A 17,410-nucleotide genomic window follows, 5' to 3' on the forward strand; every position below is an offset into this window, starting at 1 on the left:
ATGAATCCAATCAAACAAATATTGCAACATTAAGTTGCACTGACTCAGTCTTTATTTAAAATGAATCTTTTTGCAAGTCGACAAAAACACTCTTATTACAATCTCGAGATATCCAGCAATAAAGAGTCAAAAGAAAAAAAAATAGAAAACAACCATACATGAATGAAAATTAAATACTAAAGAGCAAATTTGGTCTGTATTATTTTGTGCCACTCAAAATATTACAATAAATCTTTTTGAATTCAACAGTGAATTCTATAGTTACAGCCAGTCATATCATTTATGGAGACATTAGAATTTAAAGGCACTATTAATAACAAAGTATATACGGTAATATACGGTACTTTAATACTGATGTGATTATTTTTATATGGGTTTTGTATTAAGATCAATCAATACTTATCTGTAAAGCACTTTTCAGACTAGAATTGCATCTCAGTGCTTTACAGATTAAAATCACCTGACACCCATCCCTCCAACTCAGTGTCTGAGAAACACTGAAACATAAGGACCAAGACCGTTAAGACACTTGTAAACTATTAAAAGATAATAATAATAATAATAATGTGCTGCTTTGAAGACAATTCTGTTTGTTATTTATTCTTCAATATGTTTGTTAAACATCTATAGGATTCCATAGATAACACATTTTTATACCAGACATAATAGACCATTCAGAGAATTAGTCAACAATAACTGAGCTATGTACACTAGCTGACCCATAGTACCACCATATACATTTTTGGAGTGTGATTAAATGTAAATTAAGTGGCCAGTTAAGATGACATCAAAAGTTTAGATCTATGAAAAACACAATTTTACTATAATACAAGTGTCACATGTATACAATAAAATACACAGAGGGCAAAATTACTTTTCATTGACATGATCACAGGGCTCCTCCTTTACTATCGTGAATGACTGGCTGGCCAAGATTGGTTTGTGGGAGGCCATGGTTCATTTTTGATTGGTTGAAGCTGCCTTGCCGGTACACCTGCATCGCTAAGTCCTTTTTTGTCTGGTTGAAATTGTTCGGTTGAGTACCAAAACTTTCCTCCTGAAGGTCAAAGCTGCTCTCACTGTAGAGTTTCTGACGCATTTCTCGTTTTCCTGAAGTGCTCCTGGTGGGATACCTCTGCCCCATCTTGTACCAGCCCGTCTCTTTAAAGACAAACCAAATGTTTCCAGCCCAAAGGATGGCGCTGACAAAACCAAAAACCTGGAGGGAGAATGTATAAAGAATGTATGTTATAGTTGGGTGAATGCTGACAATAAAAAATATGTATTTATATAAGAAATATGATAAATAATGTTTATGTAATATGATAAATTTATTTTGTTTGTGTCCGTCTGTTTTCTGTACAGTGGAATAATAGCATAGAGGCTAACAACACAAGCTATTTTTTTTATTTTTTTCCATTGTTATGATTGCACGACATGAACCCTGCCGCGCAACTGCCTATGAAAAAAATGTCATGACAACAAAAAAAAAAAAAGGAACACAAACATAATATATTTTGTTACTATAATGAGCAAAAATGGCAAAGGACACATTAAGATGATAAGGGGCACATTTGCAGTTAGCAGTATCACACTGTTCTTTGTAAACGTCTGATACAGTAAATCAGCCTTTCAACAAATGAGTTCCAAACCGTGAATACTAGCCACCACTTACTTACTCCTTCCTTCCATGTTGCTTTAATTTGTCATAGATGCCCTATTTCTACCCACCACAGACGTGTTGAGCCGAGACCACTGTGGTTCTTGCACAGCTGTACATTTGTTCTCCTGAGCCGAACAGGCAGGGATGAGCAGCAGCACCTTGGTAGGCTTTGTCGCCATCTTGATATCAGAGAGAGCTTTGGCCCAACAACAACTACTGACGAGCCACACGAGGGAGAAGAGGAATGTCACCACAAAGTCCTGCACATCAGAAGGAAGACAACAAAACACAAATGAGTGAATATAACAATGTCTGGTCTTCCTCCAGGAGAGGTTAAACAGTCACTGACCACAAGTGGGCCTCTGTTGTTCTTCAAGTATTTGTCCTGGTAAAATACGTAGACCACAGTTGCCAGCAGGGAGTAGAGGAACGTGATCACGCCCACAGTGACAAAAAACTGAGCAGCGGAGGAGAAGTCGCCGTCAAGGAAGAGAATTTCCTCCCTCTTTGTTTCACATAGCGGAGCCTTGAAATGCACTTGTTGTAATCTGCAGAGGAAAAGGAGATCTGTTCTCACTTTTTGGTTATGAAATATATGTATTGTGATCGGATGTTAAGTTAGTTTTACAGATCATACACATTGTTCCTGTACATTATAGTTTGATGACGATAATTTTAACTTTTCCACATACAGTCCACGTGTATTGTTGGCAATAGCATGTTCTCCCCGTGACTGGGTTTTCTCTTGTGAATATGAGTGTAAATAATAGATTTTTTGTGCTAGCTGAGTGGCTAGCAACCAGCCTATCTCTCACGATAAGTCAGCTGGAATCGGCTCAAGGTCACCCATGACTCATATGAGAACAAGTGCTATAGAAAATAGATGGATAGATTTTTATTTATTTTATTTTTTTACTTTGAATTATACTCAAAGCTCAAGAACATCTGAATGCTAGAAAGTCACGAAACAAAAAGTGATTGAGTTGAACTGTAAATTTGACGTTTGGCTCAACTCGACAGTGATATGTTTGCCATCACTGCACCACCACCAAAAAAAAAAAAAAAACCAACAAAAAAAAAACACCAGCCTCCAATTATATTACATGCTTCCTCGCACAAATGAAGCTGCAATGACGACTGTGTTGCAAACCTTGTTTAAGTCAATCAGTGTGTAGTTTAAGTTCAGTTTAACTTAATTGTGTAATTGTACTTGGGTCGATTATGTATTGGAAAAAAAATTAGCCGTTACAGGAAAAATTCCTACGGATTTGTAAATAATAGAATTCATTTGTGTGCTCATCCTTGTCAATGTATTCCACTTTTTGTCTAAATGAGCTTACGTCATATGTGATGCGAAGGCCGGAAGCCAGTCCAATTTAAAGGGCCCTTTGTCTGAGATGTTTCACTGCATCATTAGACCAGAATGCACTCGGAGCCAGATCAGTCAAGAATGTAACCTTAAGTGGTCCCTTTTGACGCGCCAGAATGTTTCCACTATTGATCTTGTCTAGCGCCGTGCACCAACAATGCCTTGGGCTGCTTGCTCAGAGGCCGCTTCATTTAGTGACAGGATACAGAGATTATCTGTTTTCTCTGCCACTCATGCAAGTTGTGTCTTCCACAAATAAAGTGCAAAGTGGATCTACTCTTCAAGGAAGTTTAAATTAACAAATGGTGTTATTTATATGGCATACCTGTTTGGGAAATGGACTCAGTAACACTGATGTACTTCTTCAACTTATTAATAATGTAACACTTTCCCATCCACAAATCTTTCATGGCAACAAGTTGTTCTGAAACATAAATAGCTCAGCAACCTATTTAAAGTAGTAATCAAGGGAAAGACAATGCACCTAAAAATATTGATACAGAGACTTCCAAATTATTGAAAAAACATAAAATCGGTAAAAATGTGAGAGCAAAAGTGGAACTTATTCAAAGGTCCTATTTGATAATGATGAATTATTGGTGGCAGGAAAGTGTTCATTTTTCATTTACTTCTTTTTGTCCTCTGCTCAACATATGATTTTGTTGACATGACATGCAACGCATACCAATATATAGTCAAAAATGTGTCATAGTCGGCACGGTGTACCTAAATGGATAGCCAAATTCAATGTTGATGCTCCTGTTATTCTGTCTACTATCTGCGCAGTCCACTTTAACCTGGAGGTGCCCATAGTAGCCGCCGCATGTTGCAAACGCACAAATGGCAAAAATCTGAGGAGAGAGAATATGATAGCAGTCATAAGAGGAGAAAAACATTCACGGGCATGAGTGAAAGGACTATCAGGGGACATTGCCCGAGTGAGTGTACTGTGGCTTACTGCATAATGTATTCCCATCAATAAATCACAGAACTGATTATTAAAATTTCTAATTGGTTTGAAAACAAAAGCTGAATAATTTAAAGGTGGTAAGTACTGCTCACTGTGCACTAGAGGGTGGCCGCAGCAGTGCAGGCTGATTCATTTTCGCATCAAACGTTTCTACAGCTGCACCTTCATAATATTGCTCTCTTCTGCAAAATGCAAAGCACCGGACACAACATGTACGCTAAACTGTCTATGTGGCTGCACACTGGAAATAAATATTCATAAAAAGATTCACCACCCTCTTACTACAGTATTATTTCTACCATTATGTCTATTTCTAGAGATAAAATAACAAATTCATTTTTAATGAAAAAAATAAAAATACAGAGAAAGATACTTACCGGGGCAAATATAACCATACACATTTAAAATCCCAGAGATGGCCAAAGTCCACTTGTGTCTGCAGTGTTTGTCATCAGGCAGAGAGTGGACCATAAGAGGAGAGAATCCAGCAGAGGGGAGGGCTCACATGAGGTACACTAACTTCCCAAAGGAGGAGTCAAATAGGTTTCGCATGTGTATTCATTTCAACATAGCATATCGAACTCAGCAGTACTTGGCTATCAACATACAGTTCTCTAAACTTAAGTTTCAAACGTTTTCCCCAGGCAGTAGGGATAGATTCGTTTCTTCGAAACCATCTTATTATTTTATTTATTTTATAGAAAAATATCCTAATTTAAATAGACCTTAAAAATTGTGTTCATCTTATTGTATGCAGTGCATTTAAAAAGTGCACTTTTTTGGAGCAAAAATGTGCATTGAGGGAGCTCAGACCTGCAAGCAACAGTATTTCATATGATAGCATCTCATAAAAAATGAATGAGTGATGACGTTTAGTAGTTGAAGCAGATCAAAGAATACAATGTACAGTAGAGTGGAACAAAAACGGAACTGTTTTGGCGACCTCTTCTGGTTCTTACTGTATATTACATGTTCGATTTGTTTCTTTCATACGCTGAAGTTCCAACATTGTGTATCCCGTTGCTGCTGAACTTGCGTAACTTCAGCTGAATTAAAAACAGACAATTGAAAATGGCAGCCCTATTTAAGCTTTTCCAAAGCTGCAATTAATAATTAAATACACTAAATGTGTTGACTTACAAGTTACTACTGTTGATACTACGAAATAAAGTTGGAAGAGCAAATTATAGTACAGCAAAAAAAAAGAAAAAAAATGTGACAGCCATTACATTTGGTACCTTGGTTTTCAATGGATACTATCCTGACTTTAGCCCCTTCTTAATACCACCACTATCATGACACAGTTACAGAAATCATCAATACAAATATAAAAACATATTACAACAAGTAATTGTGCCATGTGCATCATCTAGTTCAGAATCCAGTTTTATCCAACCAATAACATGACAAAAACATCCAAAAATGTAAATAATATACACCATACGCACTAGTAGGCGGGGGCATGCAGTGACCTTTGGAGGGGCAGGTGCTCAAAGTAAAAAAAAAAAAAAAAAAAAAAAGGGGCACATGTACAATGTATAACTGATGGAATTCCGGCATCGTCTACCGACTCTGTGTTCGAACCGCGGCATCACTTTAGGGTCAGCTTGGAAGCGGAATGCACTGATTGTTAAGCTAGAAATAAGCAAAAGGCCTGCACCTTCTTTGAAAGCTCAGAGGAGTGAGGTTGTGTTGGCATGAATATTCATAACTCTAACATAGTACCACAACATACCATGTCATTGTACAAAGTACACAAGTACACAACTTATATACAGTACTTAGTAGGGAGCAGTGCAAAGTAAAAGTAGTCTATGGTTTACCTGCTGGGGTATGCTGAACGACTCTCTTGAGATCTGTGAAGAGATTGCTGCTGCTGATGATGATCTTGCGGGAGCTGGACTGATTTGGTCAGAGAGTGTAGAAGCTACAAAAGAAAATGGTAGAATAATTGGTCAGACAAGTATATTATGCAATGCAACAAGTATGCATTGAAGGGGCTCACTGTGAATAACCTGTTGCTGCTGACAGGTTGGAGACTGATCTATCATTTATCCACTTGCTGTCCATCTGGAATCAAGGCATAGTTGCTTTTGTATTGATCTATTTTACAACCCTTGCACCTAATCAACAATGTAAAGCCAGCTATACATTGTGGTAAAATATTTAACAGAACTACAACAATGAATTTGTGCTTGTTGTTCAATGTATTTCATGTTATTCTTACCATTTGTGATATTTTTCATCCAACTGATAAATGATTGCTTTTCACAGCATCCAGCAGCTCCTTTTGTTTTTGTTTCAATCGCCTCTCCTTCAGTGGCATCTCTACAAAAGGAGATGTTGATAAACTATAAACTAACGCATGTACTACACACATAATGACGTTAATAAATATTTCTAGAAATACCTTATAATTACAAGTTTGCTCATCCCAAGGGACAGATTCATAATTTGTTCTTACTTATTATGTACACAACCAAGTAATATAAAGGAACATATAGGCTATTTATAAAACACACACACGCGCCACACGCCTTCATAAAAAGTACCACTGCTTACAACTAGCAAATTTGTACCACAAAAACACATAAGGACATACTCAATCAGTACACTATCAATAAAATGGCAATGTTAGAAGCTGGTAAACCTCACTGTCTCCAAGCTGAATAAAAGCACAAAAGGCTAATTAGTTACAACTGGTGTCAGCAACTTAAGTTAGCTGCTAGCAACTTAGCACGCCATGCAGTAGTTGAACTCCTACAATACCGACAAGTTCGCTCAAATTACGCGGCACGTTTTGCGTGGGTTTTCTGCATTAAACACTACTATGTCTTGTTGCCTTTGGCATTAAACAATAAAAACGAAAACGGACTGACCAACTTACCGACAGCAGCAGGTGCAAACATGGCCTGCATTTGAAAGCGCGGTCAGACTCAGCGCGGTCAGCAGTAAGTCTCGTAATGTATGACGTCATCGTACGGATCTCGGAAGTTCTCAACCAAGGGTAGGTTCACAGTAAGCTTGCGTGTGAGTGTGCGTATGATGAGTGTTTAAAAAAACAAACAAAAAAAAACGGGTAGGTTGGGCAGCGTACCGTAATGAATTTTTAAATTAATTAATTAATTAATTTATTTATTTAAGTTATACAATTTGGATTTGAAGGTTGGAAACGAAGGTCATTGCCACGCTGGCCTTGAGGCTCTGCTAAAAAGCATTTTCAAAAACAAATTTCCTCCGTTAGCCTCCATGATAGGGTAGATCCATAAGAGGGCAGCAGCATATCATATATGAGCCCTTCTACAGTTCCAAAGCAATGAACCCGTTTTCTGCCCCAGAATGCAGGTGGCGATTGTGCCCGCTTGAAGTAACGTGCACATTATAGTTACATTTTATTTCACTCACTTATAGTTGCACTCAACAATGAGCGTCCAGATGTTGTGTTGCTTTATCAAGAATTGGTGAGTGATTCGGTGGGGGGTGGGGGTGACTTGCAACATGGTAAAGTGGCGAGGCTTCATCCTCTTGTTGCATTATTAATGAATCTTTTTCTGGCATCATCTTTCTACTCCAGCCTGAAACTGTGAGAGAGGAAAGAGACAAGCATAAATCTGTTGGGTTTTTTTTTGACAGGCCCCAACTTATCTAAGCTACATTTCCTGCAGGCAAGTGCCGCCTCTGTAGTTTAAAGCTTCGCCTCTGAATTTAATCTAGAAAGCAATATGCTATTAAATCATAGAAGAGGAACTGATAGAGTTCAACTCACGTTTATTGCTGTTAAATGCAGAAAGTGAGGTCAAAGTTAGAAAAAAAAAATGCAGTCAAAGGAAGGAAGCGCAGCAAGTGATTGGTGGAAAATTGAGAATTACCTTTTCTATTTTGGGAGCAAAATGTGGAGGACTGCGTTATGTAAAAGGATTTGTCTGGAAAATGGGCTCCTCCTTGCACCAACAAGCCAATTACTGCTGGTGAAGGCACTGCAGCCTCAGCCTTGCTAACTCCCAGCCTGCATACTTACACACGCATGCACACATGCGTTAGTTTTGCAAGTGTGTGGCGTCATGTTGCTGTCTGGGAAGTGCAAGGAGCTGCAACACTGACACTGACCTTATTCCATCAATCTCATATGTTAAAAAAAAAAAAACCCTCAGCATTTAAATATTTCAGAGCTCCCCCTGAGAAGCTCTGAACCTCTCTGTTTGTCTAAGTGTGTATGTGTGTGTATGGTTGTGCATATTTATATATTCTGTACGGCATGTGTGCTTCTTAGGGTTTATATTCTCTTCATTTCGTAGCATTTCTCTTGGCTGCACAGCTTCCAGTAATACGGGTATGAGAATGTTTGATTTTTATCCAATCATATTTCAGCCGGTTTGTGCTGATCTAATCTGTCCAGAGTTGGCCAAACCAAAAACTATATTAGCAATAGGACGGCTTCTTTAACCAAGATTCAAAATTTCAAATTCGCATCACAGGACCAGCTAGTTGGCCCACAGTAATGTAAGCATTTTCCCGGCCTCTGATTGGATGGTTAGAGCAAAACTTTTTATAGCAAAGTTTGACTGGCAAAACACGTCTGCAGCAATCTGCACACATTAATACATGATTAGCATCTCTAGTGAGTATGTGTTTGTGCATTTGTGAGTGTGTTTTAGAGTAACTTCTGTGTTTGCGTGTCTAAATAATGACATACTCAAATAATAATGAGTAGACCCATGCCCACGGGCGGGCCACGTCGGAAAACTGCTATCCCTCATCATCAAAATGTATGTGGACATCTCTATTTATGCCAACATAAACTTCTAAAAATATCACAACAACCAACCCAATATTTGATATTTTATGGGCAAAGCATAAGCTTCTGTATAAAATTGGTAATTTTCTCAACTCTTACGCTCACTTTATTTACAGCACATTAAAACAACCACTGCTGCATACAAAGTGCTGTAATCAGCCACCAAAGACAGGTAAAACAAAATCAATAACAAAAATATAATAATGTGTGTGCACGTGCGTGTACGTGTGCAATTAGTTTAGATTTGTGGACTTTATTTCCGCAAATCCAACGCATGCCGTAAATCTGCACTGAAGCGTGATTGTAATATCGTAGGCGTAATAAAAAAAAAAGGGTGGTTTGCTTTGTTGTGAGAGTGAACACAGATCTATTTGTCATCAATCAATAAAAGAGGCTCTTGTCATTCTCTTTAAATGTGGCGTATTCACATATCGACTGGAGACATCTCTCTGTGTGGAAAAAGTACGCAGCAATCTGCACCTGACCGGAGGATTGTCACATTGTGTGTCTAGAATATGTAGGACATTATTCCCACTTTCTAATATAAATTCAAACAACATTTTAGCAGCTGTGAATCAACAATGATGCACACTCACTTTCGCTTGACTCTAAAGACAAAACATTTCATGGCTCTCTCGCCTCTACTCTCAATCAATTAAAATAAAAAAAATGCTCAATGTCAGAGACTAAAAAAATGACTATGGCTGAGGCAAGTCATGAATATATTAATATGTAGTTATTGTGTGATATTTCAGCCCTGCCGCAGTGTCTGCCTCGTCACATATTTATACCGCCTGTGTCAACGCTACAAGGACGCCAGCACATCAATGCAAAATTAACCGTGTGTGTTGACATAATCCGCCAATCCTGCCGCTTGCTGCTTTGATTAACTCCTTATAGTTGTCCATTTATCTCTTTCAGGATAAAATCAGTCAGAGAGAATGTCACGGAGGAATTCAAGTGAATGCTAAAGCCAGGCAAGTCTCTGCGACACTTATTAATAATCGATCTAGTGTAGGGGTGAAGGAAAGTTCAAATCTTTGATCTGGTCTCGGCCCATTAATATCAGGCCAAATCTCAAGAAGCAGCCAATTTATTATCCAGCTTAATCTCTGCTGCCAATGTGAACATCGTTTGACAGATGTGCTGTATCTCGAAGACTAAACCAGCATCTCTCTGGATTAATTAAATAATTCTCAGAATTTCAAAGTTGAAGAGCAGAGTTCAATGCAAGCATCACTCACTGTTTGGAAACAATCAAAATGGCTAACAAATGGAACTCGGCATATTTTTTTAGTGGGACTTTGAGTGTGATAGTGTCTAAACATTCATCTCGGCAAAAATTGTGTACTGTCCTACCATAAAGAATATCAACATTTAATGCATATACACACTCGCCTTGACGTATAGGCGCTGGACTAAGAACATCAGTTAATTATTCATGTTTAAAGGGTTTCGAGAATGCCAGATGTCCCCACGGGACTTCAATACTGTGCACTAAACCAAAGGGGATTGATTAGTGCAGAAAAAGACAACTTGTGAAGCTTAATACCATGGAGAAAAATAGAAAATCATCTAGGAGAGCCTGTTAGCACTGACGGGCAACAAAATTAAGAGCAGCGGAAGTGTCGTTACCTCCAGGGAATCCACTGGTCAAATGCGCGAAGAACATGTGGAGCAGCAGTCAGCCAGTCCAGCTGTCACCTTCACTTGAGTCTCAACGGAGAAGTGCGCTGGTCTTCAGTGCATGCTGAATTTGCGCTTCAGTTGTGTGTGTGTGTGGTTGCCACCCTGGGCCTGAACGCACACAATGGTCTGAGTTCATCATCATCAACACTAATGTTACCATCATTGTACAGAAAGGATGCAAAGTTTTATATTGTTAGTTAGTGTACTTTATGTCAGCAGTCTTAAGTGCTGCCTTTACTAAAAACCTAATCACAAATAGGAATGGTTAAATGAATTGATTTAGTCACTTTGCTTTGGATTTATATGGTAATGATTACGGCATTTATCAATAAAAGATGAAACGTCCAAAATTTATCAACCTCTAAAGACCCTGTAAAATTGTGTTGTTTTCTTTTTAATTTGTTTCTAAATAATGTTTGATGATAAGTGCTGAGTTATTAAAGGGATAGTTTGGAATTTTTGACATGAATCTATATTTCATCCTCACCTCCAGTGTGTGCGATCAGCACTGACTTACCCCTGACAGCGTTCTGTGACACGAGAGACGCGCACTAATCTACAAGTTGTTTGTCTTTTCGAAGGCGGAAGGCGCGTCGATCAGCTGTCTGCAGCGCGACGTGCAGTGATACGAACGAACAGAAAAATAGTGCCCGGCGGTAATGGCGTCTGACTTTTTTCAGAAAGGAGTTTAGTGTGCAAATGTATCACTCTTTTGAACACAAATTGTTTTTAGAAGAAAAACACTTTATTTCGGTGACCCCAACCAACTTGCTGGACTCTTTTCCTCTCCAGAACTCGTGTCACAGAACACTGTCAGGGGTAAGTCAGTGCTGATCGCACACACTGGAGGCGAGGATGAAATACAGATTAATGTCAAAAAGAATTTTGACCGAAGGGAGTTTTGTATGGAAATGTATCACTCTTTTGAATACAAATAGTTTTTAGAAGAAAAAGGCTTTATTTAGGTGAGCTCAGCCAACTGGACTATTTTCCTCTCGTCCAACACCGGACCAGAACTCGTGTCACAGAAGTCAGTGATGATCGCACACACTGGAGGTGAGGATGAAATAGAGATTCATGTAAAAAAAAATCCGAACTATCCCTTTAACATATAGCGTTAAATTATTATTTGGAGTGAGCAAGCGAGTGAGCATCCCTGCGAGCAGGAGTTAACGTGAGCGGCGAGCAAGGCTAGCAAGAAGTCACTGGTTAAGCTAGCATATAGGGTGGCTAGGTGTCCTGATTTAGGCAGAACAGTCCTAATTTTCAGTGATGTGCAATCCTAAGCAGGATGCCGGTTTGTCCTCCTTTTTAAAGAAAAATGAGCCGCGGTTGAGTTTATGTGACCCAACAACAGCCCCACACTACGTTTGTCACAACTGCTCTGTGATTGGCCAAGAGCGGCTTCAGTTAAAAATCTCGTATATCATTGGTTCAATAAATGTAAACAAAGCTTCACGTGTGGCTATCTGACTACGTCATTTCCTCGCCATCTTCTTTGACAGCAGCTCTAGCAAGCAAAAAAAATAAATAAAAAAAGACATCAAGAGCACAATTTCCTGGCCGAAAACAGTCCAGACTCGTTTCACAGTTTCTGCACACTTTGCCGGCGTGATGTGTACGTTTTTTGTTTTTTTTTAAATGAATGAATTATTAGTTCACCACTAGATGGCCTAAATAATACACACAGCCCTTTAAACTCATTATCAACTTATCAGTTGTCCAGATTTATGGGAGTGTGGCTAACACATGACGTGATGCAATCAGCCAGTGATGCATTTGCAGCCCTGGCTCACTACTGTAGTGGGAGCTATAGGGGCGGGTCCACTAGCCAATAGCTCACCGAACGTGGGTCCATAGAACTTTAGACATTTCAGGGAATGTTTATTACGCTAGCTGGTGGCTAGTAAATGGGTAGGCTTACACATAACAGATACACTTCATTGAAATATAACTTTTTAATAAACATAGTGTGACACATTCAGATTGTCTCACACTACATTAACATTTGAACATTGTAACATTTGAGCATATATACTGTGACAATGTACTATTTGAGTGATAGTAAGATTCAATTGGGGCGTGTTTGCACATGTTGAAGCACATTTCATACACTTGTTTTCTTTTTTTCATCCGTTCAAATTTGGCAGACTTGTTAAAAATACCCATCTATGTGGGTGTCAAATTTAGACATTTTTTTCATGGAACAGTTTCTTTAACTGTATAAGCAATGTTTTCCATTACTACTGTATTATACAGTAAAATGAATCTCAAATGACAAACGAATTCACCCCTTAAAGATAATTGACATAACGGAGAGGGAACTGAACATTTGCAGAGCGATACTGTCACCTAAACTATTAAGAGAGAGAGAGAGAGAGAGAGAGAGAGATCATCAAAGCACACCTGGCAGTAATCTTCCAGATGCTCAATGAGCTGAAGATTTGCTAATGTCTGTAAGATGTCAAGCATGATGATGGTTTGGACTCCAAGCTTTGTTTGATTAATGAGGCATATTCCAGAAAATTTTGCTTGAACTCCAAAGGGTACCACTTTTGTGGCATAGGAGCTTCCACTAAAATGGCCCCATTCATGTGCTCCACACCATAGGGAGACTACTTGTGCACTTCTGTCAACTTAATTCAAACGGGCTGACTCATTGTCACTTTAATTATATCATCCGGGCTGCAGGTCGTGTCAGGAAGCGAGGCAGCGAAGGTGCGACGGTTTTGCTGCACTTCTGCCTCATCCTGTCTTTGGCTCTATTGAAATAAGATCACCCGGTGTTGGCTCATCTTCAGCTGATTCACAGTGTTTCCGGATTTGCAATGTGACATCAGCACACAAGCCCTTAGGTCTGAATCTGCGTACATTACAAGAAAATATGTTGGCCTTTTAAAATATTTGACTTTGAATTGTGGGACACTTATACTCAGAATTAGAATCATGTTTATTGGCCAAGTATGTAAAACACACAAGGAATTTGTCTCTGGTACTGAACGGTAATAAACTTTATCCATCTATTTTCATACAGGTGGTTGAATGGATCAGACTATTATTTTGGTGAAAGTCGTGAATAACCCTGGCCCTGAAATAATAAAAACTAAACTAAAAGAACCAAAAACAAAAATAATATAACATTAAATTAATAAGAATAAATTTTACATTCATAAAACTAAACTATAGCGAAAATGTCCCCAAAAACTAAAACTAAAATAAAACTAATAAAAACTCAACTAAAATGAAGAATTACATAAAATAAAATAACTAATGAACATACTCTAAGAACAAATTAAAACTGATATTAAAAAAAATAAAGTCCAAACAAAATTAAAACTGAAAAATCCCAAACTATTACAATTTATGCCCTGGATTGGTCATCAGTCAATCACTCGTCACGTACAGTATAGACAACATTTACACTCACGTTCACACCCAAGGACAAATCAGTCGTCAATTAACTTAATATTCATGTTTTTGGAGACTATCTGGAGAAAATCCACACAAGCACAGGGAGAAAATGCAATCTCCTCACAGGAAGGCCAGAGGCTCATGTTTAGATTTGTGCATGAAGTTGAAATTAACATCCTACAACTCACTCACTGACATTAGATACACCTGCACAATTATGGTGATGCAAAATCTGACTAACAGGTGATTGGTCGTTGCCTGAGTCTTGAGAAACTGTGACGACACCATTTTCAGTTGACGGCAAGTGGCAAAATGGCAGAGATTGATAAAAACAGGTCGATTTTGCTTCACTCATATTCCACAAATGCAATATTAATCAGAATGCCAATGAAACACATTACTGTAACATTTTTGGGGTTGACTTCATGAAACTTTTGTTTGGTGATGTGCCATTAGATTTTCATTATGCAAAATGGCAAAATAAAGGTTAGAAAATTGTTTTAGATTGTACTTATTAAGTCACCACAGGAACTGTGAACATATCATGAAATCTGCAGTTTAGTATGTGCAACTTGAGTGGCTGCATTAAGATCCCTTTTGTCAGGGGGTGTCAGCCAATGAGCTCAAACAGTTTGCCCTATCCGAGCTTACTGCCCTCTGAACAGGTCTCTGCATTTCCTGCTGCCATACACGCGGTGCACTGCTCTGACTGCTCTATTGCTGCTTCACCATCAAAGCACTTCCTGCACGGCAGCCATTTTAGGTGTACCGCTGCTGCCTCCAGGAAGCCAAGACGAGCATCCTTCTCCACTCTCCGTTCAGGACCAGGGACAGCTTTGCACCGCGCATGCGCGAAGCCGAACGCGTGGAGGCCCATCGCCTGCTTTCTTTTTTTTCCTTTCAACCCTCACCGCCCTCCATCCCCTCGTTTGTGCCCCTCCCCTCCCTCCCCCTCGCATCCGCAGCAGGGACTGGCCAATAAAAGAGAGAAAACACGTAAGCATCGACGCGGGCTCGGCGCAAGCGGAGGATGCTCAGTGTGCAGCGGCAATCAGCTCTCAGCACCGCTCGCACTGCTCACTTCTTCCCAAGCCACCGAGTGCAACCCGGGCCTCTCCACCGACCCGACCCCGACTCTCATTCACACTGCGGCCGCACTCGAGGTGAGGAGGGAGGGGGACCTAATTTGGAAGGTCAGGCTCCTTAGTAGGAAGGTCATCGCCTCAAGAGCAAGATGTTGGATCCGTCGTCCAGCGAGGAGGAGTCTGACGGGATAGTGGAGGAGGAGAGCAAGGAAGCGATGGCCCCGCAGGCCGGATCCCGCATCTCCCCGAGCAGGACCAGCGAGAGTTCCGGCGGTCTAGCGCCTAGCAGCGGCCGCAGCAGCGCACGGCCGACCAGCCCCAGCCCGTCGGCCGCTAGCGAAGAGAAGGACGACCTGGAGAAGCTGCAGCGGGAGGAAGAGGAGCGCAAGAAGAAGCTGCAGCTCTATGTGTTTGTCATGCGATGCATCGCTTATCCGTTCAACGCCAAGCAGCCCACGGACATGGCGAGGCGACAACAGAAGGTAAGCCCCCCCCCCCCCCCCCCCCCCCTCTCCTCCTCTTCCTCCTTTTTTTTCCTCTCTTCTTTTCCTCCTCGGTGCAAGGGCATCGTTAATAAGCACATGCTGCTGAGATGCCTCCTCTTTCACATCGCAGATGTTGTCATTGATGACCTACATAAGATACAGTAGGGGTGTGTGTGTTTGGGGGGGGGGGGGGGGGGGGGGGGGGGTGTACCGGGTAGGAGCAGGGAATACAGCAAACCTCTAGTTTGTTTTTGGTGCAAAAAAATAATAATCCACGGAGGATGAGTGGGAGCATGATGAAGTAGCGCTCCAGATAGTGCAAAGGGAGGACACATGGTGGTGCAGAGCTAAGACAAGAGTGCACATGCACAAAGCTCCCAAGTGAGATCAATTGTGCAGCCCAGAAAGCCCATTCGGTATGCATGAGCAGAAGAAAGCATTTGGATTGAGACTTGTTGCCTTGTAGGTGAGGAATGCAATGAATGAAACTCTCCTCTTCATCAGTTTAGCCTCCCAAGGTGACTTTTAGGATGAGCGCTTTTGAGGTACAGCCTCAGTGAGCTTACTTACCCTCAGTGGGTGAGTTACTTAACATTAATTTCATTGCAAAAAATATTCCTACACATCTTTTAAAATATATTTGTACGTATATATTTGTAGGTATCACTCACATGGGTTCAGGTTGCTGCTGTGCCTGTGATGTTCTGTGAAGCCAATTTTGGGTCAGGACGTCCTGACTGTTTTCTCTTAAAAGTCATCACAGATGGAACTAATGTATTTATCTTGCTCTGACATTCACACTAAATATACTAAAATGTAAAATTTCCTCGAATCTACGGAATAAGAATGCACGACTGTAAACAACATTACATAAATTGCACTTATGGCTCTTGTTTGTATTTAACCCGCAGTCTTCCTTTAGACTGGTCGACATTTTCTGCTGACTCATGCACAACTGCATGTGGGAGGCTAAACCACAGTGTTTCCATTTATTTTTTTGTTTGTAGTCCCATTTGGCAGAGGTTACCGACAGTCTAATGCATGCTTAGTAATGCACTTTTATATCTGGCAGCTCAGGCAGCCACAATTCTTTGGGCTGCGGGTGAGTGAATACATGATCCAACAATCCAATGTGCAATGCAACCAGACCAGAAAGTCTGTCTGCACAACTGGTCCACATTTCATATTATTTTGAGGAAAATAGTAGCCCTTGTGCAAAAATGAATGAACTAAGGTATACAAATGTGAAAGGAGAATACAGTAATTGCATGGAGACCCTTAACAATGCAGGGTATTCAAATGTAAGTCCATCACGTTTCATTTCAAGCTGTCATTTCAATGCAATTGGGTATTTGTCTACAAGTAGCTTCCCGTACCGAGTAAATTCTTAAAGGCACATACCTCACTGCGCCGTCCATGCTGTCTATTACATTAAGGCTATTATGGATTAGTCACACAAATATGATGAAGCAAGTCGTTTGTAATGAAACGACTCAAAGCCAAAGCAAAACATATGGAGCGGCTCCGTGGTAATCTGTTATTAGAGGTTCTGGCACAGTGGCAGCAGTCAGTGATGGACTATCACAGAGAAACAGGCCGGGCTTCAAAGTACGTCAGCCCCACTGCTGCGTCTTCAACATGCCGCCGTAACCTTGCGAAAGGGCGACACAAAAGGGGGGAAATGGACTTTTGAAGGGCGACGTTTCCTCACGGTTAACTGAGTGGCGTCTACTTGTAAGCTAACGTGTGGGACTGCTGCTGCTATCATTAGGATGCCCAGTGGAATTGGACAATGTCTAATAGTAAAAAATATATTTTTCATTACTGGACACATGATGCGTCTTAATAATTACGTCATCACATTAGCGTGCTTTGCAAAGCTTATTGAACGTTGTGATGTCACTATAAATATAACTTAGAAACGCTTCAATGAACAAACAGGT

The 17,410-nt window shown here is 40.2% G+C and overlaps 3 protein-coding genes across 17 annotated transcripts in view; 1 reads left to right on the forward strand and 2 right to left on the reverse strand.

Annotated features, from left to right (window-relative positions):
• Nucleotides 1–6,987, reverse strand: part of LOC144023783 (sodium- and chloride-dependent GABA transporter 2-like) — a 55,946-nt gene extending 48,959 nt beyond the window's left edge. For 2 of the 3 annotated variants that reach the window (XM_077529629.1, XM_077529630.1), the window contains exons 1-4: nucleotides 6,890–6,987; nucleotides 6,230–6,330; nucleotides 6,018–6,072; nucleotides 5,826–5,929 (exon numbers count right to left, since the gene is read on the reverse strand). In XM_077529629.1, the coding sequence (XP_077385755.1) occupies nucleotides 5,826–5,929; nucleotides 6,018–6,072; nucleotides 6,230–6,232 (162 nt within the window). In that variant the 5' untranslated portion in view covers nucleotides 6,233–6,330; nucleotides 6,890–6,987. Of the gene's footprint in view, nucleotides 1–5,825; nucleotides 5,930–6,007; nucleotides 6,073–6,229; nucleotides 6,331–6,889 lie in introns of all 3 variants that reach the window. The other variant, XM_077529631.1, reaches the window with a different exon arrangement.
• Nucleotides 574–6,055, reverse strand: synprb (synaptoporin b). 3 transcript variants are annotated; one of them, XM_077529634.1, is made up of 7 exons: nucleotides 6,018–6,055; nucleotides 5,826–5,929; nucleotides 4,380–4,438; nucleotides 3,759–3,883; nucleotides 2,013–2,211; nucleotides 1,732–1,923; nucleotides 574–1,219 (listed from the first exon to the last, which is right to left on the reverse strand). In XM_077529634.1, the coding sequence occupies exons 3-7, from the start codon at nucleotides 4,401–4,403 to the stop codon at nucleotides 890–892; spliced, it is 870 nt and encodes a 289-aa protein (XP_077385760.1). In that variant the 5' UTR covers nucleotides 4,404–4,438; nucleotides 5,826–5,929; nucleotides 6,018–6,055; the 3' UTR covers nucleotides 574–889. The 3 variants fall into 3 exon arrangements, with proteins under 3 accessions (XP_077385760.1, XP_077385761.1, XP_077385762.1); XM_077529635.1 differs by having other exon boundaries at nucleotides 6,008–6,051; XM_077529636.1 differs by lacking the exon at nucleotides 6,018–6,055 and having other exon boundaries at nucleotides 4,380–4,517; nucleotides 5,826–5,863.
• A 7,753-nt stretch (nucleotides 6,988–14,740) lies between the features above and the next one.
• The window catches only part of cadpsb (Ca2+-dependent activator protein for secretion b), an 81,916-nt gene continuing 79,246 nt past the window's right edge, over nucleotides 14,741–17,410 (forward strand). For 2 of the 11 annotated variants that reach the window (XM_077530583.1, XM_077530587.1), the window contains exon 1: nucleotides 14,742–15,464. In XM_077530583.1, coding sequence (XP_077386709.1) covers nucleotides 15,132–15,464 — 333 coding nt within the window. In that variant the 5' untranslated portion in view covers nucleotides 14,742–15,131. Of the gene's footprint in view, nucleotides 15,465–17,410 lie in introns of all 11 variants that reach the window. The other 9 variants (XM_077530588.1, XM_077530578.1, XM_077530577.1 and 6 more) reach the window with 6 other exon arrangements.

Source organism: Festucalex cinctus, chromosome 8 (assembly GCF_051991245.1).
Source record: "Festucalex cinctus isolate MCC-2025b chromosome 8, RoL_Fcin_1.0, whole genome shotgun sequence".
Lineage (NCBI taxonomy): Eukaryota > Metazoa > Chordata > Actinopteri > Syngnathiformes > Syngnathidae > Festucalex > Festucalex cinctus.